This window comes from Pseudophryne corroboree, chromosome 7, assembly GCF_028390025.1.
Source record: "Pseudophryne corroboree isolate aPseCor3 chromosome 7, aPseCor3.hap2, whole genome shotgun sequence".
Classification (NCBI taxonomy): Eukaryota; Metazoa; Chordata; class Amphibia; order Anura; family Myobatrachidae; genus Pseudophryne; species Pseudophryne corroboree.
The window spans coordinates 247,977,715-248,005,175 of NC_086450.1; the positions used below are offsets into that span (position 1 = coordinate 247,977,715).

The 27,461-nt window shown below is 45.2% G+C and overlaps 1 protein-coding gene across 6 annotated transcripts in view; it reads left to right on the forward strand.

The window, feature by feature from the left end:
• Nucleotides 1-27,461, forward strand: part of KALRN (kalirin RhoGEF kinase) — a 1,402,249-nt gene that overhangs the window by 910,023 nt on the left and 464,765 nt on the right. For all 6 annotated transcript variants that reach the window (XM_063934074.1, XM_063934073.1, XM_063934072.1 and 3 more), the window contains 2 exons: nucleotides 20,989-21,184; nucleotides 25,022-25,188. In XM_063934074.1, coding sequence (XP_063790144.1) covers nucleotides 20,989-21,184; nucleotides 25,022-25,188 — 363 coding nt within the window. The remainder of the gene's footprint in view (nucleotides 1-20,988; nucleotides 21,185-25,021; nucleotides 25,189-27,461) is intronic.

Below are 27,461 nucleotides of genomic sequence, written 5' to 3' on the forward strand. Positions count from 1 at the left end.
AGGAGAAACTGTTACAGTCCATTGTTCTCACAACTCATCTGCTCAGGGAACACGGTTGGATCCTGAATCTTCCAAAATCACATTTGGAGCCGACCAGATGGTTGTCTTTTCTGGGAAAGATCCTCGACACAGAAGTGCAGAGGGTATTTCTTCCGGAGGAGAAAGCGTTGGTGATACAAACAACGGTCCGGGATGTACTGAAGCCAGCCCGGGTATCGGTTCATCAGTGCATTCTCCTTCTGGGGAAGATGTTGGCCTCTTACGAAGCTCTGCAGTATGGGAGGTTCCATGCTCTGCCCTTCCAACTGGATCTCCTGGACAAGTGGTCGGGATCTCATCTACACATGCACCAGAGAATATGTCTGTCGCCAAAGGCCAGGATTTCACTCCTCTTGTGGCTACACTTAACTCACCATCTGGAGGGCTGCAGTTTCGAAATTCAGGACTGTATCCTTCTAACCACGGATGCAAATCTCAGGGGCTGGGGTGCAGTCACTCAGGGGGAAACTTTCCAAGGAAGGTGGTCAAGTCTGGAAGCCGGCCTACCAATAAACATTCTCAAACTAAGGCCGTCTACAACGGTCTTCTGAACTTCCCGGAAGTTCAGACTTTTCTGAAGGGGGTTCTGCACATCCAGCCTCCCTTTGTGCCTCCTACGGCGCTCTGGGATCTTAACGTGGTTTTACAGTTCCTCCAATCGTATTGGTTCAAACCTCTACCGGAGGTTGAAGTCAAATTTCTCACGTGGAAGGCGGTCACTTTGTTGGCCTTAGCTTCTGCTAGACGTGTGTCAGAGTTGGGGGCTTTGTCTTGTAAGAGCCCCTACTTGCTCTTCCATGAAGATAGAGCTGAGCTCCGGACACGTCAGCAGTTCTTTCCGAAGGTTGTGTCGGCATTTCATATCAACCAACCTTTTAACTCCTCAATTTTATCAAAGTCCTTGGATATTATAAGGGCTCTGAAGATCTATGTGAAGAGGACTGCTCATCACAGAAAATCAGACTCTGTTTGTCCTGTATGTTCCCAAGAAAATTGGGTGTCCTGCTTCTAAGCAGACTATCTCTCGCTGGATCAGGTTCACTATCCAGCATGCGTACTCTACGGCAGGATTGCGTGTCCTACATCTGTTAAGGCCCACTCTACTCGTAAGGTGGGTACTTCCTGGGCGGCTGCCCGGGGTGTCTCGGCTTTACAGCTTTGCCGAGCGGCTACTTGGTCTGGGTCGATCACGTTTGCTAAGTTTTTACAAGTTCGATACTTTGGCCTCTGAGGACCTAAAGTTTAGTTAATCAGTTCTGCAGGAGCCTTCTCGCTCACCCTCCCGTACTGGGAGCTTTGGTACATCCCCATGGTACTAATGTGGACCCCAGCATCCTCTAGGATGTAAGAGAAAATAGGATTTTAATTAACTACTGGTAAATCCTTTTCTCGTAGTCCGTAAAGGATGCTGGGCGCACACGCCCAGCACTTTGTGATCCTGCAGTGGTTACTTTGTTCAGTACTGCTTAGTTCTTGGTTTAGTACTGGTTTTTGTTACTTGGTTAAGTAATATTATTCAGCCGTTGCTAATGTTTCAAGCTAGTTAGCTTGTATTGCCGTATGTGTGTGAGCTGGTGTGAATCTCGCCACTATCTGTGTATAATCCTTCTCTCGAAGATATCCGTCTCCTCGGGCACAGTTTCTAGACTGAGTCTGGTAGGAGTGGCATAGAGGGAGGAGCCAGCTCACACTCTCAAACTCTTAAAGTGCAAGTGGCTCCTAGTAGTCCCGTCTATACCCCATGGTACTAATGTGGACCCCAGCATCCTCTACGTACTACGAGAAAAGGATTTACCGGTAGATAATTAAAATCATATTTTCTCGAGTATTAATTGAAAATTAGCTATTCCTATTTCCTGGCTTCTTGTTGATTTAAATAGTCTTGTCTAAATATGCCACAAAGCTGGAGATGCCTGTCATAAGTGAGATAACAGGTCCCATGCAACTCAGTTAGAGTCTGTCTTCTTTTAATGCTGAAAATGCGTCTTATTCACTATGTGAATAGTATGCACAAGCAGACTGCTGAATAAAATCATATGCTGCATGCCTATATTCTCGGTGCGTCTGCAGCTGTATCTGCATGCAAAATGGTACGTAACATTGTTTTGTAGGAAAACACTGTAACGTACCATTCTTGTATGGAGATACAGCCGCAGTCGCACAATGAATATAGGCATGCAGCATATAATTTAAATCAGAATAAGCTTCTTGTGCGTTATATTCACTTCATTTTGTAAATAAGACACATTTTATTGGAAAAACTCGCACATATCTATGCTCGGCACTGCTAAGCTACGGCATGGTGCGACTAGAGGGGCTGTTTAACTTGCAGGGAGGCTAGATGTAAGTGGACGCATCTGTACTTTATTCACGGAGTACAATAAATAACAGTGTCTTACAAATAGTGTCCTCTTTCAGACAACAATGGATGGGACTCTAGGTAGGATAGTGTGGGTAAACAGGTATTACAATACTCTGTTACAACATGCATAACAAAGAGCAGAGATACTTTGTGATTTGAAATAAGGATGGACTGTACAAAACTTTCAGAGCATAACCTGTAGTAAATTATTGCTTTATTCTCAAAAAGGATTAATACAATCCAAAATATGTACTTGATATCGGCAGGACAAGAAATAATAGGATTTTGATACCTACCGGTAAATCATTTTCTCTTAGTCCGTAGAGGATGCTGGGATGCTTCAAGAACCATGGGGTATAGACAGGATCCGCAGGAGACATGGGCACTTTAAGACTTTAAAAGGGGTGTGAACTGGCTCCTCCCTCTATGCCCCTCCTCCAGACTCCAGTTATAGGAACTGTGCCCATGGAGACAGACATTTCGAGGAAAGAATTTATTGTTAAACCACGGTGAGCATTTTACCAGCTCACACCTCCAGTATGCCGCGGAACGTGGCATTCAATAGAATACCAGCCGACGGCATGAAGAATATGCAGCAATACGCTGACATAAAACGTAACACAACCTATGTGTGTAAACACAACCAGTAACAGCATAACGCATGCTATGGCCTGAATATCGTCAGCAACAGGCTGACTTAAACACAACACACCATGTGTGTAAACATACCCAATGACTGCAGATACAGTACGCACTGGGACGGGCGCCCAGCATCCTCTATGGACTAAGAGAAAAGGATTTACCAGTAGGTATCAAAATCCTATTTTCTCATACGTCCTAGAGGATGCTGGGGATGCTTCAAGAACCATGGGGTTTATACCAAAGCTCTAGAACGGGCGGGAGAGTGCGGATGACTCTGCAGCACCGATTGACCAAACAAGAGGTCCTCCTCAGTCAGGGTATCAAACTTGTAAACTTCGCAAAGGTGTTTGATCCCAACCAAATAGCAGCCTGGCAAAGCTATAATGCCGAGACCCCTCGGCAGCCGCCCAGGATGAGCCCACCTTTCTGGTAGAATGGGCCTTCACAGATTTCGGTAATGGTAATCCTGACGTAGAATGAGCCTGCTGAATCGTATTACAGATCCAGCGTGCAATAGTCTGCTTGGAAGCAGGAGCCCCAATCTTGTTGGGAACCCACAGGAGAAAACAGAACCTCTGTTTCCCTAATCTGAGCCGTTCTGGCAACATAGAGTTTCAAAGCTCTGACCACATCGAGAGACTTCGATTCTGCCAAGGCGTCAGTAGCCACTGGCACCCCAATAGGCTGGTTTATGTGAAACGATGAAACCACTTTTGGCAGAAATTGCTGACGAGTTCTCAGCTCCGCTCTATCTGCAGGGAAGATTAAATAGGGGCTTTTGTGAGACAAAGCCGCCATTACAGACACCCGCCTTGCGGATACCAAGGCCAACAGCATGACCACTTTCCAAGTAAGGAATTCCAACTCAACCTTACGCAAAGGCTCAAACCAATGAGATTGAAGGAATTGCAACACCACGTAAGATCCCACGTTGCCACAGGGGCACAAAGGGAGGTTGGATGTGCAGCACGACCTTCACGAAGGTCTGAACTTCTGGAAGGGAGGCCAATTCTTTCTGAAAGAAAATAGATAAGGCCGAAATTCGTACACTAATGGAGCCTAACTTTAGGCCCGCATCCACATCTGCTTGCAAAAAATGGCGCAACCGCCCCAGCTGAAATTTTTTAGTTGGAGCCTTCCTGGATTCACACCAAGCCACACATTTTCTCCAAATACGGTGGTAAAGCATCACCGTTACTTCTTTTCTAGCCTGAAGCAGTGTGGGAATGACTTCACTGGGAATACCCTTCCGGGCTAGGATATGGCTTTCAATCGCCATGCCGTCAAATGCAGCCGCGGTAAGTCTTGATACACGCACGGTCCTTGCTGTAACAGGTCCTCTCACAGAGGAAGAGACCAGGGATCTTCGATGAGTAATTCTTGAAGATCTGGACACCAGACCCTCCTTGGCCAGTCCGGAACAATGAGGATCGCCTGAACCTTTGTTCTTCTTATGATCATTATCCCTTCAGAAAGAGTGGAAATGGAGGGAACACAGAGACCGACTGAAACACCCACGGCCCACCGCGTCCACCGCTATTGCTTGAGGGTCCCTTGACCTGGGACCATATCTCTGAAGTTTCTTGTTGAGGCGAGACGCCATCATGTCTATTTGAAGAATTCCCCAAAGACTTGTCACTTTTGTGAAAACCACTTGATGAAGACCCCACTCTCCTGGATGGAGATCGTGTCTGCTGAGGAAGTCTGTTTCCCAGTTGTCTACACCCGAAATGAAGACCGCTAGTAGAGCGTTTACATGCCTTTCCGCCCAGCGGAAAACTCTTGTGGCTTCTGCCATTGCCGCTTTTTTTCTTTGTTCCGCCCTAGCGTTTTACTTACGCCACTGCTGTTAAGTTGTCCGACTGAATTAAGACGGGCAGATCGCGAAGAAGATGTTCCGCTTGCAGACGGCCGTTGTAAATAGCCCTTAATTCCAGAATACTTATTGCAGATAAGCTTCCCGGCTTGACCTTTTTCCCTGGAAATTCTTCCCCTGGAAAGACTGCTCCCCAGCCTCGGAGACTTGTATCCATGGACACCAGGATCTAATCCTGTATCCCGAACCTTCGTCCCTCTAGGAGGTGAGAACTGTGCAGCCACCACAGGAGAGATATTCTGGTCCTGGAAAATAGGATTATTTTCCGGTGCATGTGCAGGTGAGACCCGGACCACATGTCCAACTGGTCCCGCTCAAACCACTATGGCATTTAACCTGCTCACCGAATGGCCTCGTAGGCCGCAACCATCTTCTTCATCAATGGAATGTATTGATGGATTTACACTGTTGCAAATTTGATCCGACTCTGGATCCTCAGCTCTCTTCCACTGGAAAAACCAAGCTCTCAACAGTTCTGTATCTAACCTTATTCCCAACTCCGACATCCGTGTCGTTGGGATCAACAGTGATTCTGGCAAGTTCAGGAAACAACGATTTGTACCACCTGTTTCTTGACCTCGCCATAGTCAGGAGAGTGTCCCAGTACAGAATAATAATGGCTTTTACTATTGAAGGAAAACCATCATACTGCCATCACTCCGGTGAAATGGCAATGACAATCCTGAAAAGCAAACCTAGGTAAGCCTAATGCGTAAACCCTCTTTCTCCTTTTACAGACTGGAGATCTCTGCCCTGAGAGATTCCATCTTGTAGTTCAACTTCTTAAGTAGAAATTTTTGGGAGTGTTCTGACCGAGCTGTTCGGACTCAGAAGCACGAAAAAGCTTGAATAACAGCTTTTTTTTTTTTTTTTTTTTTGTGACAGGGACAGCAGGACAATGTCCAGATCCTGACCCAACTCTTGTATGGCGTCGCATACTACCTCCCCGTCCAGAGGAGAATCGGTAAGATCTATTTGAAAAATCAGTGAGGGTAATCATCTGTAAACTCCAGTATGTCCCCCTTGGGACTCTAGTCTTAACTCACTGGTCCCTGTCCATTCCAGGACTGACTGAAGAGTATTAGACGTGATCCCACCGGTGTGGGCTCCCGCAAGATAGACCCAGCGACATGCGGTGGCTGTGGTAGAAATAGAGGACGATTTCTGCTTCTGCTAACTTGAAAAGGGCTGCTGACCTCTTACCTTTTCACCATCCTCTACCTGCAAAGAAGGGTAAAAACAGTATCCATCCAGTCAAAATGACTGCATCCTACAAAAATGCGTCACCAACCGTTGTGAGGGAACATAGCTCAAGAAGGTAGACTTACCAGTGGTATCTGCCGAGATCAACTTAACAAAGCCATCCCCAAACCAGGTTTCACTTTCATAGGGAAGATACTCCAGTACTTCTCGGAGTCAACCTCAGCATTCCATTGGTGAATCCACAACGCCCTCCTAGCCGAGACCGCCATGGAATTGGCCCGCGAACCCAAGAGTTCCATACCTCTTGTATTCGCACGGCAGTATGCTTCAATGTTCTCGATATGACCCAACGTAATGAGTATCCCATCTCTCCCCAGGGTAATTATACCGGATGACAAGGCAACCGACCATTTCTGAATACAAGCACTCCCCCATGCGCATGTAATGCAAATATAATCAAAGCATATATTTAAAATATCACTTAGCTTCCTGTATACGATCCTTTGTGACAGGGCCCCGTGCAGAACAGGTGTTGACTCTCACTTTATTCTATCCATGGCGGGAAAAGAATAAACACTCGGACTCCTCGTGAGGATTTGAGACCATCTTGTCACGGCTGACCTAGAACTTTTTCAACAGAGCGACCAGCACATGAGAAGGAATAACTTTACTTCATTATAAATTTTAATATGAATATACACATTTAAATACCCATATACACATACATATCTATATATATTTTTTTGTCAGGAACAGCAGGATCCCTAGTGACGTTAATACGTTCCTAATGTGTATGAAACATGTACTGAATGTCGATGTTGTGGATCATATCGGGAAACATCATGGTCGACATAAGAAATAGTATTCGTGTCGATATCAGGGAGTAGTATCTGGGCAAAATAAAATTTTTGCGACCCCGAGGGGTCTGAGGGAAATATATTGTTAATATATTACGCCATCTACTACGTCTGTGTTCGAGCCACAGATCTATGCAACCGTACTATATATATATATATATATATATATATATATATATATATATATATACATACAGGTATAGATTTCTGAAATGCATCCCATTATCATGTCAAATTTTTTATCCAGTCCGATTAGTCGGTGCTGACAGGGACACCCACACACGTCTGTGTCTCCCATATAGTTTTCTCATTGGAAAGCATACATCTACTGACACGTTGACACTTATTTACATGAACCAAGTACCATCAGGAGTCGACAGTGCCGACAGAGACAGTCCCATAGCCGTTTGTGGCAGAGCCCTCACCCTCAGACATGCCCGACTGTAAGGAATAGACCCATTACTTCCTGTCAGGGAAACACAGCAGACATTTACCAGCTCTGTTTACACCATATTCATTATATATTGTGCTTTATTTCTAACATATATTGCACTAAACAACTGTGCCTCCCCCTGTTTTTCACTGTGATCTGTTCAGCAGTGCTTTATTGGCAGGGCCAGCGTTTTTGAGGAGAAAATGGCGCTTCAGCCCTGCTACTTTCTATATATTTATACTGGCGGGGGTCTGTATTAGGTGCCCAGGCACTTAATATCTCTTTTGCCAGTCTTAATCTGAGGTATACATGCTGCCCAAGGCGCCACCCCTGCGCCCTGCACCCTTGTAGTGCCGCTTGTGTGTGGGAGCAATGGCGCGCAGCGCGGTACCTCAGAATCACAAAGTCTTCTGCCGTCACTGAAGTCTTCTGTTCTTCATTTACTCACCGGGCTTCTTTCTTCTGGCTCTGCAAGGGGGGTGACGGCACGGCTCCGGGACGAGCAGCTAGGCGTACCAAGTGATCAGACCCTCTGGAGCTAATGGTGTCCAGTAGCCTAAGAAGCAGAGCCTTTGAACTCAGAGAAGTAGGTCTGCTTCTCTCCCCTCAGTCCCACAATGCAGGGAGACTGTTGCCAGCAGTGCTGCCTGAAAATAATAAACCTAACAAAGTATTTTCCAGGAAACTCAGTAGAGTTCCTCAGTGTGTGACCAGTCTCTCTGGGCACAGAATCTAACTGGAGTCTGGAGGAGGGGCATAGAGGGAGGAGCCAGTTCACACCCCTTTTAAAGTCTTAAAGTGCCTATGTCTCCTGCGGATCCCGTCTATACCCCATGGTTCTTGAAGCATCCTCTAGGACTTATGAGAAAGTTATTTTCTTGTAGCAACTTATCAAATGTTTGCATTAATCTTCTAAACTGTATTAGATAGATGACTATTACAGTATGATTGTTTGCTATGTTGGCAGCACCTTTCTTGCATTTTAAAAGAACAGAAAGGGCAAATGTTCTAAAGTAAAAAATAACCAGAAGTTTTGTCCAGTGATTTTACTGGCTTTACACAATACCACAAAACAATAAAACAAGAATATAAACTTACATAAAAAACCTAGAAAAGTAGTTTTCACTTTTCAAATTGTTAATAAAAACATTCATACATGTAATAAAGGGTGAAATAAAAGTGCAGATTTCTTAGGTACAAATGCAACCTCATACATCTAGCCTCAAAATGCCATGCAGCGCAAGATGTCTGGCGTGAGTGAGCCGCTACACTGGACGTCTTTTTTTGCTGAACATGAATCTAATTCGAAACCAACGAAGAGACTGTGCTGATTAATTTGATATACTGTATGACACTTGTATATTGGATGCGACTGAGTCTGTATACAGAATGGAACTTATATTGGAAAAAACCTGATGCAATTTGTATACTGTACAGATTCAGAGACTCAATCACACACACATATACAAGTGTCATTTTTTTGCAAAAAAGACCCCTGATATCCTGGTATGCCTAGAGGGGCTGTTTGTCGTGACTGTAGCAAAGATGTGTGAAGGACACATCTTTAATAAGAGCATATCACCATTCAATAGTCCTAAAAAAGCAGTGTGAAGTATATGAATAAATTAGATTAGATGACTGTAGGCAGACGTGAACCTAAAGAGTCGTCAGCTATTTTCACCTTGTTAGATGGTCCTCATATGTTTACTGCAGGCTAAAATTCTATTTCATACTCTCCAGATAGGCAGGGGGACATCAGCATGCTGGCTAGGTTTTCTTTCTTTTCTTTTTCTTTTTTTTCCTTTTTTTTTTCCTTTTTTTTCAACGGTTGTTTTATTGTGTTTGAATTAAATACAAGTCATTGCAATTTACAATTCAATAAATGTAACATTGAGAAGAACATTTCGTGTGGTCTCTAGTTTTGGTTATGCATTTACAAATTAAATAGACATAGATAATGATATTTCACCATTTATCTTATATCAAGAATATAAAAAGAGATGTAGAAGGAAGAAGGCTCATTATTGGGGATTAGTAACAAATAGTTACCACATGGACGGCCGTAGGCTGTGAGCAAATCCAACGTACTGAAGATGGAAAGGTCATCTCCAGCTTATATAGAATTTACACATCTATATAAAGATTTTCCCTTCAGCAACCCAACCTATCTAATGAGATATTAAGCTCTAATTGAGTATGGAGATTCTAGCCACTTAGCCCAGACAACTAAATATTTTTTCTCCGCATTCATAGCCAGGTACAGTATACACATTTCTCATGTAATACTGTTTCGTTTACTAGGGAAATCTAAGCTTGTTTAACTGGTGATTCTTTAGCTAACCATAACCAGGTTATGCAAACCTTGGCAAGAACACACATATTAATAATGTAACGACTGTTTGGAGCGTCCAGGACTTCTTCATCAATTGCTGATAATGTACAAACTAAACGTTTAAGAACATCCCGTGGGATGCCGGTACTTACTAAGGTATTAATGACACAATACCAGAATGAGACTAATCAGGGACATGACCAAATTAAGGGGCAGATGTATTAACCTGGAGAAGGCATAAGGAAGTGATAAACCAGTGATATGTGCAACGTGATAAAGGCACCAGCCAATCAGATCCTAACTGTTAATTTACATATTGGAGCTGATTGGCCTTTATCACCTTGCACGTATCACTGGTTTATCACTTCCTTATGCCTCCTCCAGGTTAATACATCTGCCCCCAAGTGCCAAAAGTTACCATCTGGAGATCCACACTTCGGGCTGTGGGTGCACTAAATATGGCAAAGTCACTGGTGTAATGTAAACCCTGTGAAGCAGGAAACATTTATTTGTTAATATCTAACTGTTGTAGTGGAGGAGCGCAGGGGGCCAAGGCGGTTATCCAGATATCATCAGGAATTAACCCCAAATCTGTCCCTCATTTAATTTTAAGTAAGGGCAAGGGGTCAGAGTGCTGTGCCTGTTGTAACTCTGAATAAAAAACAGAGACTAGGTGTCTATTTGACCAGAGAGTCGTAGTGGGGCGGCCTCAAATTGTTCATTAATAGCATGCCTCAGTTGGAGGTATCTATAAAAAAAAATCTAATTGGTACAGAGAAATCTTGTTGAAGCTCTTGAAATGACTTAAAGACATTGTCCCTATACAAATTCCCGAGTGTCAGTATTCCCCATCTGCCCCAGAATGTTTATACTTGTAAAGAGGATCGTTCCGGAAGCCCATATTTATTATCAGGGGTGTATCTGGATCCCATCCATGTCCATTCATAATGTTATATGCAAACTTCCAAATAAGAATTGCTTATTTCTGCAGCAGAAACATCGGGGTGTAGAGTGGATCTTGATCCAGAGGCACCAAGAAGCTAAAGCTTTAGGCTATCCCAGGATACATTGGGGCCTCCGCTATAAAGCCCGCCTCCAGGCTGTGGAGCTCAGTTTCGAGTTGGTGCCTGCAGCAGCAAAAGCTAAAATGCTTTCTAAGAAGACGTCAAGGGCAGCAGCGCTGATATGTCAGTGTGATATTCTGTGCTGCGGCTCCATCACCTCCCAAGTGGCATCGCATACTCCCGCAGCCTGTTCCTGGGTACTTGTGGCGGAGATGCTCCGCCTTTAGGCACACGGTCGCAGTCGCCCTTCCCAGATTGCGTGGCTGCTTTGGGGAGGAGGTAAGAGGGTACAGGATATAGTATTCTGATATATACCTCCAGTTTAGGACCGCGCTGTGTTATGTGTATATATATATATATATATATATATATATCTGTACATATACTAATCCAGTAGTCCAGTGCAGTTTTATTGTCAGAATAATTATCTGCATTGCCTGTATCTGCTGTGTGGTTTCACTTTCAGTGTTTCCCAGCTATATCTATAACTATATTCTGTACCCTAAGGTACTAGGCCCGTCTGGGTCATATACATAGTGCGTCACAATATTTACCCATTACGTGTATTCTACAGTGTACTCAGTCACATAATACCGGATTTATTCGCATGTGTTGTGTACTCAGTATTCAGTCACATACTAACGGATTTATTCGCAGGTATTGTACCCTGTCTGGCTTTATCGTACTAAACTGCTCTGCATTTGTGTGCAATGTCTAACAAGAAGGGCAGTAAGCCTGTGGACGCTCCTACATCGTGCAGAGCATGCGCCAAGGATTTACTAGAGGGGGAAGTTTTGTATGATGGTCTGTGTACTGTGTGTCATTCATCTCCCAGTCAGTCCGCAGCTCCTGTAACCAATCAGGAGCCACCTTGGGCTGTGTTCACAAACCTACTAGGTACTCTGGTGGAACGCCTTACGCCCCCTATGTGACCACCTGTGCCACTACAGCCACAAATTGTCCCTATGGTTAATCCGCCTTGGGCGGAAAATTTGTCTAACCAGTTGCAGCAATTAAATCAATCCTTGGTCAGACAAAAACCTACTCCAGGTCACTCCCGTGTCTCTGGGTCATTTAAGCAGGCTGCTTCCTCCTCACAATCCACAAATCTCTCAGATGTTTCATCTGAAGAGGAGGGGGAGCATACTGTCCTGTCAGACACTGAATCAGGTGTTTCTGACAAGGATTCTCCATTGTAAATTGACGTCCCTGCACTAGTGGTTGCTATTAAGCAGATCCTACAAATCACTGATGATGAGGATTCCACTACTGTGGCTATGAAAACGGATATGTTTAAACGGCAGAAGGTGGTTAAAAATCTATTACCCCATTCTGACCATTTGGTGGACATCAGGCAGGAACTCTGGTCTGATCCAGGGAATAAATTCACTCTGTCTAAACGGCTCTAGGCTCGCTATCCTCTCCCTGCAGAGTTATTTAACAAGTGGGAGACTCCAATGCCGGTGTATTCTCATGTCACCCTCCTAGTGGTGTCATCCACTTCACTGAAGGAACCGACAGATAAGTGTGTGGAGGGATGCCTGAAATCTATTTACTCCCTTACAGGTGCTGTACATAAACCCACTATTGCAGCCTCTTGGTCTGCAAAAGGTATTGAAGCATGGGTTCAGCCATTAGAGGAAGAACTGCCCGAGGATATATCTGATAATGCCAGACAATACCTGTCTCACATTACCACCGCCGCCTATTACATTCAGGAGGCATCCTCTGAGGCGGGTGTCTTGGCAGCCAAGACGTTGACTGTGTCTGTCCTGGCTCGCTGTATTCTGTGGTTTAGGTCATGGAAGGTGGACCTAGACTCCAAAAAGACCTTTGAGGTACTCCCCTTTAAGGGGGACATTTTGTTTGGGGAAGACCTTAATAAAATTGTGTCTGAGTTAGCAGCTGCTAAGACTGCTTTTCTCCCAAATACTAATCCTTCTGCACAGAAGGCAAAAGGTACCACTTTTCGTTCCTTTGGGCCTCAAGGGGAAGCAAAAGGTCAGGCATACCCGAGTCTCGTGCTCCCAAAAGCACAAAGGCCAAGTCATAACAATCCAGATTGCTTCTAAACAAGACAAGCCTGCCACATGATGGGACGGGGCCCCCCCTAGTGGTACCCCTGGGTAGGAGGCCGACCTTTGCAGTTCACCCAGGTCTGGTTAAAGACCACTTCAGATGCATGGGTGCAGAAAGTTGTCTCTCACGGGTACGCAGTCTCATTCAAGAGACGTCCCTCTCGCCAGTTTTTCACCACGGTTATCCCTTCGGTGCAAAAGGCTCTGCAAAAGGTTGTGAGTTCCCTCCTGAATACAAGGGGTGGTAGTGCCGTTACCTCTGTCCCACAGAGGCAGAGGTTATTACTCGACCCTCATTCTAGTTCTGAAACCCAATGGGTCTTTCCAGCCTATACTCAACCTCAAATCACTGAACAAGTTTGTGAGAGTGTCTAAGTTCTTTATGGAAACACTGCGCTCAATTGTACTGGCTATGGAACCCGGAGACTATATGGTATCCCTGGATATACAGGATGCGTACCTGCATATACCTATTGCCATGTCGCATCAGTAGAATCTGCGGTTTGCTATTGGTCACCTCCACTATTAGTTCCAGGCTCTGCCATTTGGACTGGCTACGGCTCCTCGGATCTTCACCAAGGTCATGGCCATAATGACGGCCCATCTCTTTCACCAGGGAGTCAGGATCCTGCCGTATCTGGACAACTTGCTGATTGTGGCAAACTCCCACGATGTCCTCCTCTGTCATCTGCAACTGATGATAAGCTTCCTACAAGCCCACGGGTGGCTCATCAATTGGAAGAAATCCTTACTGGTCCCAGCTCAGAGCATGGTGCACCTGGGGGCACTCCTGGACACATTTCATTCCCGCACTCTGCAGAAGTTAGTTCTTTCCAAGTGGGATGGCCTACATCATCGGCTCAGATCTCACATGATCAGTTTGACCCCAGAGGTTCGTCTGTTGCTGACCTGGTGGCTACAGGACCAGCAATTGAGGATCCCAGACTGGGTCCTGCTGACAATGGATGCCAGTCTGAGGGGATGGGGTTCGGTGTTGGAGCAACACTCTTTTTAGGGTCGAAGGACCAAGGAGAAATCACTCCTCCCAATAAACATTCTGGAGTAGGCGGGTGGTGTTCAATACATTGGCACTCGCCCTGCCTCTGGTACAGAACAGGCCAGTTCAAGTACGGTCAGACAATGCCACCACGGTGGCATACATAAACCATCAAGGCGGTACTTGCAGCCGCATGGCTATGATGGAAGTGTCAAAAATCCTTCGTTGGGCGGAACGTCATCTGCCAGCAATATCGGCAGAGTTCATTCCGGGCATCCTAAACTGGAAAGCAGACTCTCTCAGTCGCCAGGACATGCACACCGGAGAATGGAGTCTTCATCCGGAAGTCTTTCAACTCCTAGTGGACAAGTGGGGCCTACCAGATGTAGACCTGTTGGCATCTTGACACAATCACAAGGTTCCTGTCTTCGGATCAAGGACCAGGGATCCTCAAGCAGCGTTCGTGGACGCACTAGCATTTCCATGGAACTTTCGACTGCCCTACGTGTTCCCTCCAGTGTCACTCCTGCCCAGGGTCCTGCGGAAGTTCAAACAAGCAGGAGGAATACTACTTCTAGTCGCTCCAGCGTGGCCAGACGGCATTGGTTCTCAGACCTGCAGGGTCTACCGACAGAGTGTCCCCTTCTACTTCCTCAGCACCCAGACTTTTTCGTACAGGACCCTTTCGTACCTGGCCAGACTGGATTTGACGGCGTGGCTCTTGAAGTATCACTCCTGAGGGCCAAAAGATTGTTGAAAGCCCGCAAACCGGCATCTCCCCGTATTTATTACAGGGTCTGGAATTCTTACTTCACCTGGTGTGCTGATAAGAATTATGATGCATACAGATTCAGAACTTCCAGAATTCTGTCTTTTCTGCAACACGGCCTGGATTTAGGCCTTCGTCTGGCCTCCTTCAAGGTTCATATATCTGCCTTGTCTGTTTGGTTTTAGAGAAAAATTGCATCTATACCTGATATTCATACATTCACTCAGAGTGTCTTACGGATTCAGCCTCCCTATGTCCCTCCTGTGGCTCCATGGAATCTATCTGTTGTCCTGAATGCCCTGCTAGAGTCTCCATTTGAACCTCTTGAGTCGGTGGACCTTAAATGGCTTACAGCCAAGGTCTTGTTTTTACTGGCTATTGCCTCTGCTAGAAGGGTGTCAGACTTAGGCGCTTTGTACTGTCGTCTACCCTTTCTGATATTTCATTGTGACTGGGCAGGTCTTAGAACTCGCCCAGATTATTTACCTAAGGTGGTGTCATCTTTTTACCTTAACCAAGAGATTGTGGTTCCGGCCTTTATCTCTTCTGATTTGTCCTCCAAACAGCAGTCTTTGGTTGTGGTAAGGGCTTTCCGTATGTATGTGGAGAGGGTTCCAGTATGAATGGTCGACCATGTTATGGTCGACAGTCATTAGGTCGACCACTATTGGTCGACATTGACATGGTCGACGTGTACACATGGTCGACACATGAAAAGGTCGACATGAGTGTTTTTTTTTTCTTTTTTTGGTGTCGTTTTTTGCGTAAAGTGACTGGGAACCCCAATTAGTGCACCGCGTCCCCTCGCATGGCTCGCTCCGCTCGCCATGCTTCGGGCATGGTGCCTTCGCTCCACTACCGCTTCGCTCGGCACAGATTACCGTTCCAATCGTAGTCCACGTGGATCGTAAAGTATGGAAAAGTTCCCCAAAAGAAAAAAAAGTTAAAAAACTCATGTCGACCTTTTCATGTGTCGACCTTTCATGTGTCGACCATTTTCATGTGTCGACCATGTGTCCATGTCGACCATGTCAATGTCGACCAATAGTGGTCGACCTAATGACTGTCGACCATAACATGGTCGACCATGTGAACGGATACCGTGGAGAGGACTGCTTCTATCAGGAGATCTGATTCACTTTTTGTCTTGTTTGGTTTTCACAAATGTGGCTGGCCTGCGAATAAGCAATCCTTTGCCAGATGGATTAGAATGGTTATTACACAAGCTTATGCGCAGATTGTACTCCCAGCTCCTGCTGCTATTAAAGACCATTCTACTTGGTCTGTTGGAGCTTCTTGGGAGGCCTGCCTTGGCTTGTCCGCAGAACAATAGTGCAAGGTGGCTACATGGTCCTCAGTGAACACGTTCATTAGGTTCTATGCCTTTGATACTTTCACCTCCCAGGATTCTTCCTTTGGAAGCGCGACCCCTCCCTTGAGGAACTGCTTTAGGGTATCCCCAGTGTTTCCCTGAGGAAACCAATGAACCCTGCTGCAGAGAAGGAGAGTTATGGTAGACTTACAGTGATTAACTCTCTTTCTGTGAGGTACATTGGGTTCCACAGGGTGCCCACCCTGACGCACCTAGCTTCTTTAGGTTTATATTGCATTAGCCGCTGGTCCCTTCTCCTGTCGTGAGAATGTAGTTCTATCTGACTAACATCAGCCTTCTCTCTTGCCTGCTCCTGCATTTGACTGGTTAACAAAACTGAGCTCCAGTGCCTGGAGGCGGGGTTCATAGAGGAGGCCCCAATGCATCCTGGGACAGCCTAAAGCTTTAGCCTGTTGGTGCCTATGGATCAAGATCCACTGTGGACCCTAATGTTTCCCTGTGGAACCCAATTTACCTCGCAGAAAGAGAGTTAACCATGGTAAGTCTACCATAACTCTCCTTTTAACGAAGGGGATTCTAGTCAGACTCACATCTAACAGAGCAATATCTGCAGGACCGTTTTTTTTAATGGGCTAACTGGGGATTTGCCCAAGGGCCCCAGGAGTATAAGGGCCCTAGGCTGATAGCGGATGTTACCCTTTTTACAAGGGTACCATATTTTTTTAAATCATCCCAGTGGAACCATAGATATTCGACTTCAAAGTAGTGATCCCCATCTGAGCCTGTTAATTGCCTTCCCAGCCAGATATCTCGGGTTCTATCTGACTTAGAATTTTTCTGAGGATATACTCCAAAAGCTATGACTTTCCCATTTTGGTGGAAACAATGCCAGGAACCAGAGATATCAGCTTTCCAGCAACAGGTCCCTGTTTCAGCTCCACACGCCTGGTATGCAGTTTATATTTTCATCTATGGATTGCTCTGGCTCCTGAACTCTGATCCCCAAGCTTCCAGTACCTCCTGAAAGGAGGGACTATCTTGTTTTTTATCACATTGAAAGCTAAGAAATCTATGTCCAGGAACTGGAGATATCTGCAGTCAAGCAAGCTGCCCTCCCACCGGAAAATTATGAGTATCCACACCTCCCTTACGTATTAAACACCTCCTACCACCCTGGAAGTCATGTACCATGGCCCCTTCATTCAGCTAATGCCCCCTTCTACAAGTTATTGTTTTCCCTCCTGTCCCATCTTCCACCATATATGTAGTAAAGGATAATTAGCAGAAATTTCTGCTCGTGGTCTTACATGCTGAGCAGAAGATAGAACACTCCCTACCACACGTGGGACATCAAAGCTGTCGCTGATAGCACCCCCCACCCCTACCACTGGAGGATGGGTAGGGTCCTCAGTGCATTACATTGCCTAGGTGCCTACACTGCTGTTAAGGCTGAATTGAATATCTGCTATGGATTTAGTCCTGGACAGCTTGTGCTGTCACTTGAAAGTGCAAGATTGTGGCGTCCGATACATTCAACCAGTCCCAGAGGTGTGCTAGTTGCGCAGCATAGTTAGTAGTATTTAAAGGCAGGTAGAGCCAGACCCCAGCATCCCTCGACCTAGTCAAGGTATCAAGGGGGTAATTCAGATCTGATCGTAGATGTGCTAAAGATCATTTACTCTGACATGCAGTGGGACCCCCAGCACAGGGCGAGTCTGCCCTGCATGTCAGGCCGTACCTCCTCCTCCCCGCACAGGTGCAAAAGCATTGCCACCCTGCGATGCTTTTGCACCTGGCGAGTAGCAACCTGCCAGCGCAGCTCCTGGGTTCTGGCTGGCCTCTACCCGCCGAGTCGCAGCGGCTACGTGTGATGTCACGCAGACGCCGCGGCCTATCCCCCCCCCCCCTCCCATGGTCCAGACACACCTGCGTTGTCTGGACCACACTCTGCCAACGGCGTTCTGACGCCATTGGCACGCCCCCTCCCGCCCCACGACCGCCTCTGCCTGGTCTCACTGGTCTCCCGGGGTGCGCACTTGCAGTGCGCCTGCTGCGCGTGCATACACCACAAAAAATTCAGACTGCGATCGCTGCCGCTGCAGCGATCCAGTCTGAATTAGCCCCCAAGTTTCAGACTAGCTCTTATATTAGCCCATACTAAAGAAGATAATAGACTATTGATCTGTTTAAAAAAAAAATTGAGGGATATATATCGGTGACTGCTGAAGAGTATACAGGAGTTTAGGTTGGAAAACCATTTTGATTTGATTCACTCTTCCAGTAACAGTCAATGGCAATTTCCCCCAAACCGTCACCTTGGACCAAAGATAAGATATCTGTGGTATGATGCTGAGAATTATTAGTCACCCAGATCCATAGATATTTGAATGAATCTGCCCATTTCAGAGGGAGAAGGATTGGGGAAACATGCCAGTGCTTTACCCCTAAGAGGAGTGATGCAGGACTTGTCCCAATTTATCAAAAGGCTAGAGTACCAGCCATAAGTATTAATAATATCAAAGAACTTGGCCATGGACTTAGCATAGCCATGAATAAAAAGCAATACAGGTTGAGTATCCCATATCCAAATATTCCGAAATACGGAATATTCCGAAATACGGACTTTTTTGACTGAGAGTGAGATAGTGAAACCTTTGTTTTTTGATGGCTCAATGCACACAAACTTTGTTTAATACACAAAGTTATTAAAAATATTGTATTAAATGACCTTCAGGCTGTATGTATAAGGTGTATATGAACCATAAATGAATTGTGTGAATGCAGACACACTTTGTTTAATGCACAAAGTTATAAAAAATATTGGCAAAAATTGCCTTCAGGCTGTGTGTATAAGGTGTATATGTAACATAAATGCATTCTGTGCTTAGACTTGGGTCCCATCACCATGATATCTCATTATGGTATGCAATTATTCCAAAATACGGAAAAATCCGATATCCAAAATACCTCTGGTCCCAAGCAGTTTGGATAAGGGATACTCAACCTGTATATCATCTGCATATAAATCAATCCTATCGTCCCTTGAGCCCACCTGTAGTCCATGAATATCTTTACTCATCCTAATCAAGCATACCAGGGGTTCGATTGCAATAGCAAAAAGAGTATGGGATAGAGGGCATCCTTGTCTAGTTCCACTATAGAGGAGGAATGATTGAGAAATTGACCCATTTACTGAAATCCTAGCTACAGGGGCAGATAAAGTAACTGCATGAATTTAGGGCCTATGCCAAGGCAGCTCATTGTTTCCCACAAGAACTCCCACTCTACTTAGCCGCATCCAGAGAAGCAATGACGGAGATATGGGAGTCCATATGAGGAACCTGCAATTGGGTAAATAATCGCCTAAGATTTATAGTCGTGGACTTGTTGGACATAAATGCTGTTTGGTCAGTATGGCTGATTTGTGTTGTAACCTGATTTACTTTTGCAGCCAGTACCTTGGCCAGGATTTTAATATCAGTATGTAATAACGAGATAGGGCGATAGGAGTCAGGGTTCCTAGGGTCTTTTATCAGGCTTAGGTATAACAAAAATTAGTGCTTCTGACATAGAACATGGGAGTGAGTCTTGTTCAAACAATCGTGTAAAAATATAGTGTAAATGTGATACAAAAAAATGAATGTGCTTCTTATACAATTTGGAAGAAATGCCATCAATTCCCGAGGCTTTCCACCAGGAGATGCCTTAATAGCAGTTGCAATCTCATCTGATGTTAAAGGGGCATCCAAAAGTTTCTTTGGCCTCACTTGTCAAAGAGGGTAAAGGTATATCATCAATATAAGCACGCAGCTCATCCATGCTATAGATTTATTTAGTATCGTATAATTTCTGATAGTATGACATAAATTTGGATGGAATCTCTGGGGTATACACTGACATCAAACCATCGGACCTCCACAGCTCCACTACAGTAGTACAGGCACCCCCCCCCTTGCTGGATAGGCTAGGTAGCTGCCTGGCCTATCACCCGTGGCATATAAGTAATGGGGAGCAATGAGAAGTTTATATTGTTCCTTATTTTCCAAGTAATCTTTCCAATCTTTCTGAGCAGTCAACAAGGTTGATTTAGAGGCATCCAACCCAGCTAGGTTGTTTAGTCTTCAGCTCAGCCTCAACAGAGGTAAAAGGTGTGTGGCATTCGTTCTCATTATTTTTAGGGATCCGTGAGGATCCTGGTGTCCAAGATCCCGGCAGTCAGAATACTAACTCCGGAATCCCGACATTGCTCGGAATACCGACACCAAGATCCCGACATGTATCGCAATGTCAGCGTCGGGATCCTGAACATAAGTATGCCAGGACTGCTGAAAGTTTAGCCACGGGTGGAGGAAGGGGAGTTAGATTTAGGCTGCGGGGGGAGGGTTAGGTTAAGGCTGCTGGAAGGGAGTGGGTCAGAGTTAGGCACCACCAGGGAGGGTTAGGGTTAGGCTAAGGGAAGGGGGAGTATTAGAGTCACGCTACAGGTAGGGAGGATTAGGCAGGTTAGGGATATAGGGTAGCATACCTACCTAGTAGGTGTTGGGATCCTGAGGGTCAGGATGCCGCTGTCTGTATTCTGACTGCCGGCATTCCAAGCGACGGGATCCTAATACCATCCCTTATTTTCATTATCATTTTGGCACCACCTAACTGATTGTACTTAGTAATGGACCTTTCACAGAGGGGGACAAGTCACCTTCAAGCAATTCTTCTGATGTTGGGATAATTTTGGGCACACTGTTTCGTTTCTGTCAGTAGATACATGAGCACTTACTTTTATAAATGAATCTGTAATGAGAGGTGGATTTTTGAAGAATATTGTCAGTTATGTAATTCCCAGTTAGTAAGTCTACATATTAGGTAAGACAATGACAACTTCTCCAGTCATAAGTATTTAAAAAGTTTCTTTATTACATAATTGAGTGACGGGACGGAGTTATGCTTGCACATTGGCGCTTATAAGTGGTTCTAGGTGGCATGATGAATCTGCTGTATTGTGACAGGTGACTGCTGAGCTGGACGCCTGGAACGAAGATCTTCTCCGACAGATGAATGATTTCAATACAGAAGATCTAACTTTAGCAGAACAGCGACTGCAGCGTCACAAGGAACGTAAATTAGCAATGAACAACATGACTTTTGAAGTCATTCAACAGGGCCAAGATTTACATCAGTACATCATGGAGGTTCAAGCGTCAGGTAAGTGGGTCTGAGGCAGTACAACCAACAAGTAGGCAAAGTCAAAATGTCTTCCTCATCATCAATACAGACCTGTTAAAACCTTTCTGAACCCTACTCCTGCTCCGAGAGGAAACTGATGTGGCTGTCTTGGCTCAGCTGGGCGGGGAGTGGGACTAGTGGAGGTAATGCCCAGACTCAGTCTTCTACACAGCCGTAGTCCCTGGCCATCTCTCACCTGCGCTGGAAGGTGAACTGCGATCACTGCCGGTCACAAAGCTGCCCACTTCATACCTGATCCTTAGCCCATATGACATAATAGGTTTTGCAGGTTGGTTCCTGTTTGTAGTTGCTACTGATACTAAATGTTCCCATAACAGACTTATAAGGCAGCAACCCTCTCACCGCCACAATATCTTCTGCAAGCTGTGCAATTTGTCTGGCGATATCGTCGGAAAGACTACACTGGCACTTGAGGTGCAGTGAGGGCAAAGGCTGGGGAGGCACTGGCTAGTATTGGAGCCAGATTTACACACACATGCAAAAGGTGCACTACTGTGGGCATTATATGTATAAGGGGCACTACTGTGGGCATTGTGTATAATGGACACTACTGTGGGCATTGTGTATAAGGGACACTACTATATAGCGTAATGTGAATAAGATTGTGCTACTGTGGCGTAATTTGGGTTAGGGACATTATTGTGTAGCCACGCTCCTTCCTTGTGAGACCACACCCCTCTTTTTCAGTGAACGCCGAAGTGTGGGACAAAACTGCTTCACGAGACTGCACTCGACACTATGCGACACATATCTATGTGCAACGGAGTATGAATCTATATACAAACTGCTATGATGCAGTGGCTGTGGATTTTTTTCGCGCAAAGTTCTGTGTTTTTTTTCATGTACATATACAGACTCAGTAGCACACAGTTATATAAGTGTCACATATTAAATGATTCATTGCAGTCTTATGTAGCAGGTTTGTCACATCAGAATATACAGAAAAGGTGCTACACTGCCCAACGCAGCTCACTCATGCCAGGTGTATAAGGACAGAGCTAGAAATCAGTGTATGACATAATATGGAGAGTAAGCTAGTTGTGCAGTAAAGTCATAATAGAGTGCAGATGTTAGTTTCATTTTTATGAATTTGAAGCAGGTTATGCAACATTACAATATGCAGGTAGAAGATTGCAGCTTTTGCGATATGTTTATATTAAAGGGATAGATGGAAGGTGGTGGGGCATGGAAGTGGTAGTTGGGAGGTGGTGGAACATGGAAGTGGTCGATGGGAAATGGTTGGACGTGGAAGGGGTAGATGGGAGGTGGCTGAACATGATAGCTTAGAAGTCGTAGACGGATGGTAGGGTGATGTGTAAGTGTTAGATCTGAGGTGGCGAGACATCACAGGATAAAAGGGGTATATACAGTAGATGGTGGTGGTGTATGACAACATGGAAGTGATAGCAGCTGGTTGGGATATGGCAATTTTAGAATCTGAAAGAAACAAACAAACAGGCATAATGGAGCATGACTTATAAGCTTCTATATTTGGGAAATGTGGTGTTGTCTAGTGAGCCACACTGGTAATTGTAATATCAGCTGTTATCTTTAGAGAGATTGTACTTTGTGAATTAGTCTGTGCCAGGATCCCAACAGTCTTAATGCCAACAGCGGCATCCCGATGTTCAGAATCTCGACAGATCCTGGTAAGTATTTAAACCCCTTCCTCAATGCTGGTGTATAGCAGGGTAGGGTCGGATTGTATGTCACTTTAACAAGTCTTAAAGTGATTACAGTCACAAATTGTGTAGTACACTGTGTAAGTGTTGATTATTTATCATGTCTAAGAGTGACAAACGTGAGGAAGATACACTCACAGCAACACCAACACTCATATCATGTTTGTCTTGCAAAGCTGGGTTAACCTCTCAGGATCTGCTTCAGGATGGTTTGCGGTGCAAATTGTTTTAGCTTTCACCAAGGTCTCTTGAATAGTACAAGGCAGATACAGGTGCAAGTTGATCCCCCTTGGGCTATGTTTGCACAGACATTATCCAGTATAGCTGAGCGGATAATTCCAACTTCTGTACCAGAAATAGGTTACAAGATTAACCCTTACATGTAGCTTCCCACCTGCTGTTTATCACTTCCATCAGCAGCCTCTCAAAAGAAACAGGCTGAAAAGCCAGTGGTAAGTAAATCTACATCTTCACAGTCTACACATGTTTCCGATGAGGATTCATCGGAGGATGAAGGCTCATTAAAATCTGGTTCTGCATACGAAGAGAAGCAGTTAGGCCTCAGCTCAGTGTGGACATAGCTGTGGTAATTAAAGCAATGAGAGCCATTCTATCCTTAGCAGAATCAGCAGAGCCTGTGTTAAAATCCAAGGCACCTGTGTTTAAATGCCCCGAAACAGTTAAGACTGAGTTTCCTGGGTCAGATCAGCTGACGGAAATCATGGAAGAGGCTTGGGCTACGCCCAGTAAGAAGTTTAGAATTCCTAGGAAATGGAATTCCAATTATCCTCTTCCAGCTGGGGATTGTTTAAAGAGGAGGTGGTCCCCAAAATAGATATGCATGTTATTCGATTAGTGCGAAAATCTACATTACCTCTGCCTTCGATATCATTAAATGATGTCACGGATAGGAGAGTGGATGGTTTAAAAAAAAAAAAAAATTCTCTGTCTGGGGCAGTCATAAGACCAGCCATTGTCCACAGTGTTGTCCACAGTGTTCATTCACAGTGTTCAAATAATGCCTCTGACTTCTGGTTTGCCTCCTCATGTATGACCTCTGCTATCCTTGACAATCATCCCAGTTTGCTGACCCTTGCTCTTGTTATGGACATTCCTAGTTTTCTTACACCAGTATCTTCCACACTTGGCTCGCTGATCTTTTAACCCTTCTTTGCCACTGGAATTTTTTTTTTTTTTACCTCTGTTCAACTCAGGAGGACTAAGAGTTCTGTATCTTCAAGCTACACCAGATCTGACAGGGAGTAGACATGACTGTATAGATGTACAGTAGTAGATTGGAGGTGCTTTAGCATGAGATTGGAAATGTGGTAGGACATGACATTATGGAAGTTATAGAAAAGGGATGGGAAAGGTAATATGGAAGTGGTTTATAGCAGGCCATGGGACATGATATTATGGATTGTAGTATAGAAATGATGGGAATTTGATTTAGAGCCACCTTGTAAGATGTGAAAAGCCACTATATGTGTGAATTTTCTACGTTCTCCCTGTGGGTTTCCTCTGGGTACTCCATTATTCACCCACCGTCAAAAAAACATTCTGGTTGGCCTATTGGCTTCTGAAATAAAAAAAAACCTAATGCGTATTTGTGTTCATGTGGTGGGGAATATAGAATGTAAGCTCCACTGGGTAGGGATTGATGTGAATTACTTTAATATTGTAATGTAAAGCACTGCAGAATATGTGTGCGCTATATAAATAACTGTTAATATCAGACATTTTTTCACAAACCATTAGGCCAAAAGTTTCCTATTGAGAAATAATTTTTCAAAAACATTAAGTAACTTGTGCATACCTTTCATTCTTGGATTCAACCATGTAGTATTGGACAGGGTTGTGCTTCAGTTTGGCCACATATTTTATAATTGTCTGCCACAGCACTGGTTTTGCCTATCAGATTAACCATAAATAATTTCATTTGAGGGAAGTTGATGTGATCCTGGACCAACAACCTGTGGCACCCCTGCAAGTGCCCCATGACGGTCCAATGTACTACGGCACCAATTTGGGAACTACTGTACTCTGTTAATAAATAAATAACTATTGTGTGGCTTTTTAGCTGAGATCTCTCATATTTTGTCTCTTAATGTAGGAATAGAGCTTATCTGTGAGAAGGATACAGACTTGGCCACACAGGTGCAAGAACTACTTGAGTTCCTCCATGAGAAGCAGCATGAGCTTGATCTGAATGCAGATCAGACCCACAAGCGTCTGGAGCAATGTCTACAACTGCGCCATCTACAGACTGAAGTCAAGCAGGTCAGGGTGCACAATTTGTCTCTGATAAGCAAGCAGTAACTGTTTCCTGAGCTCCTGAATAGAAAACCAGTGAAAAATATTACATTTCTGCAGCGGGGTACACTGTCTTCCACAGGAAAACATCAGGGTGTAGAGTGGATCTTGATACAGAGGCACCAACAGGCTACAGCTTTAGGCTGTCCCAGGATTCATTGGGGCCTACTCCATAACCCTGCCTCCAGGCACTGTGAGCTCAGTTTTGAGTTGGTGCCTGTAGCAGCAGATCACCTAACAGGAGGGCTGCACTGGGCAGCCCTGAAAAAGCTTTTTCTGACAGAAAATTTCTTCAGAATTGGGCTGTCAGTACTGTATGTCATTTTGACACTTCAGTGCTGTAGCGCCATCACCTCCTAAGCGGCGTCGCATACTCCCACGGCTCAGTTCCCAGGTACTAGCAGACACGGTACAGCTTTAGGCACACGGTCGCAGATGCTCTCCTGGTTCGCGTGGCTGCTACTGGGAGGAGGGTCCCCCAGGCGGAACCCGCCACTAAATCACGTTCCTGATCGTCGTCTAGGGAGACGGACTGCGACGCTGGCGCGGACACTGTCACCGAGCAGGGACACTATATCTGCCAGGGCATAGGAGTACAGGTCGGGTGTACTAACGCCCCTATTGATAAGGCTCCGCAGTAGCGGTGGTGAGGTCCAGCATAAGGGAGTCAGCGCTTGACCTGTAGCCTCTCCCCGGCCCAGGGCGACTTCTTCTTCAGAATTTCCCGCCCTAGAGCTTCTCACACTCTCCCGCACTCCCTGACTGAGACGCTGTGCTCCATCTTAGGAGTATAGGTGTGGCTAGTCTCTGGGACTGCAGGGCAAGGTCTCCCTTGTAAAGCCGCCTGTATACAGCGCTGTGACTTTACAAACACTTGAGTATTCTACATGTCTCTATACAGACGGCATTAGTTAAGAAAAAGTGTACCAAATACAGAATATATTGTATAAGTATTCTGCTATATACCTCCGGTCTAGGATCACACTGTGATGTACATATATTAGTCCAGTGCAGTTTTATTGTCATACTAATAATTATCTGCATTGCTAATGTGACTGTGTGTGCCTGTATCTGCTGTGAGGTTTCACTTTCAGTGATTCCCAGAAATCTATCACTATATTCTGTACCCTAAGGGACTAGGGTGGTCATTCCGAGTTGTTCGCTCGCAAGCTGCTTTTAGCAGCTTTGCACACGCTAAGCCGCCGCCTACTGGGAGTGAATCTTAGCTTATCAAAATTGCGAACGAAAGATTAGCAAAATTGCGAATAGACACTTCTTAGCAGTTTCTGAGTAGCTTCAAACTTACTCGGCATCTGCGATCAGTTCAGTGCTTGTCGTTCCTGGTTTGACGTCATAAACACACCCAGCGTTCGCCCAGACACTCCTCCGTTTCTCCAGCCACTCCCGCGTTTTTCCCAGAAACGGTAGCGTTTTTTCACACACACCCATAAAACGGCCTGTTTCCGCCCAGAAACACCCACTTCCTGTCAATCACACTACGATCATCAGAACGAAGAAAAAACCTCGTAATGCCGTGAGTAAAATACCTAACTGCATAGCAAATTTACCTGGCGCAGTCGCAGTGCGAACATTGCGCATGCGCAGTTAGCGGAAAATCGCTGCGATGCGAAGAAAAATACAGAGCGAACAACTCGGAATGACCCCCCAGGTGTGTCAGGGTCGTTTATATAGTGCGTCACAATATTTACCTATTCAGTGTATTCTACTGTGTACTCAATCACATAATACCGGATTTATTCGCAGGTGTTGTGTACAGGGGACTCAGTCACATACTATCAGATTTATTTGCAGGTATTATACTCTGTCTGGCTTCATCATACTAAACCGGTCTCTGTTGCATTTGTGTACAATGTCTAACAGGAAGGGGAGTAAATCAGTGGACGCTCTTGCATCATGCAGAACATGCGCCAAGGATGTACTAGAGTGGTAAGCTGTCTATGATGGTCTGTCTACCATGTGTCATACACTCTCCAGTCAGTCCGCAACTACTGTTTCCAATCAGGAGCCACCCTGGGCCGTGTTCTCAAGCCTTATGGGTATGCTAGTGGAACTCCAAACGCCCCCTATGGGGCCGCCTGTACCATTACAGCCTCAAATAGTCCCTGTGGTTAATCCGCTTTGGATGGACAACTTGTCTAACCAGTTGCAGCAGTTCACTCATTCCTTGGTCAGACAAAAATCTACCTCTGGTCACTCCAGTGTCGCTGGGTCATCTAAGC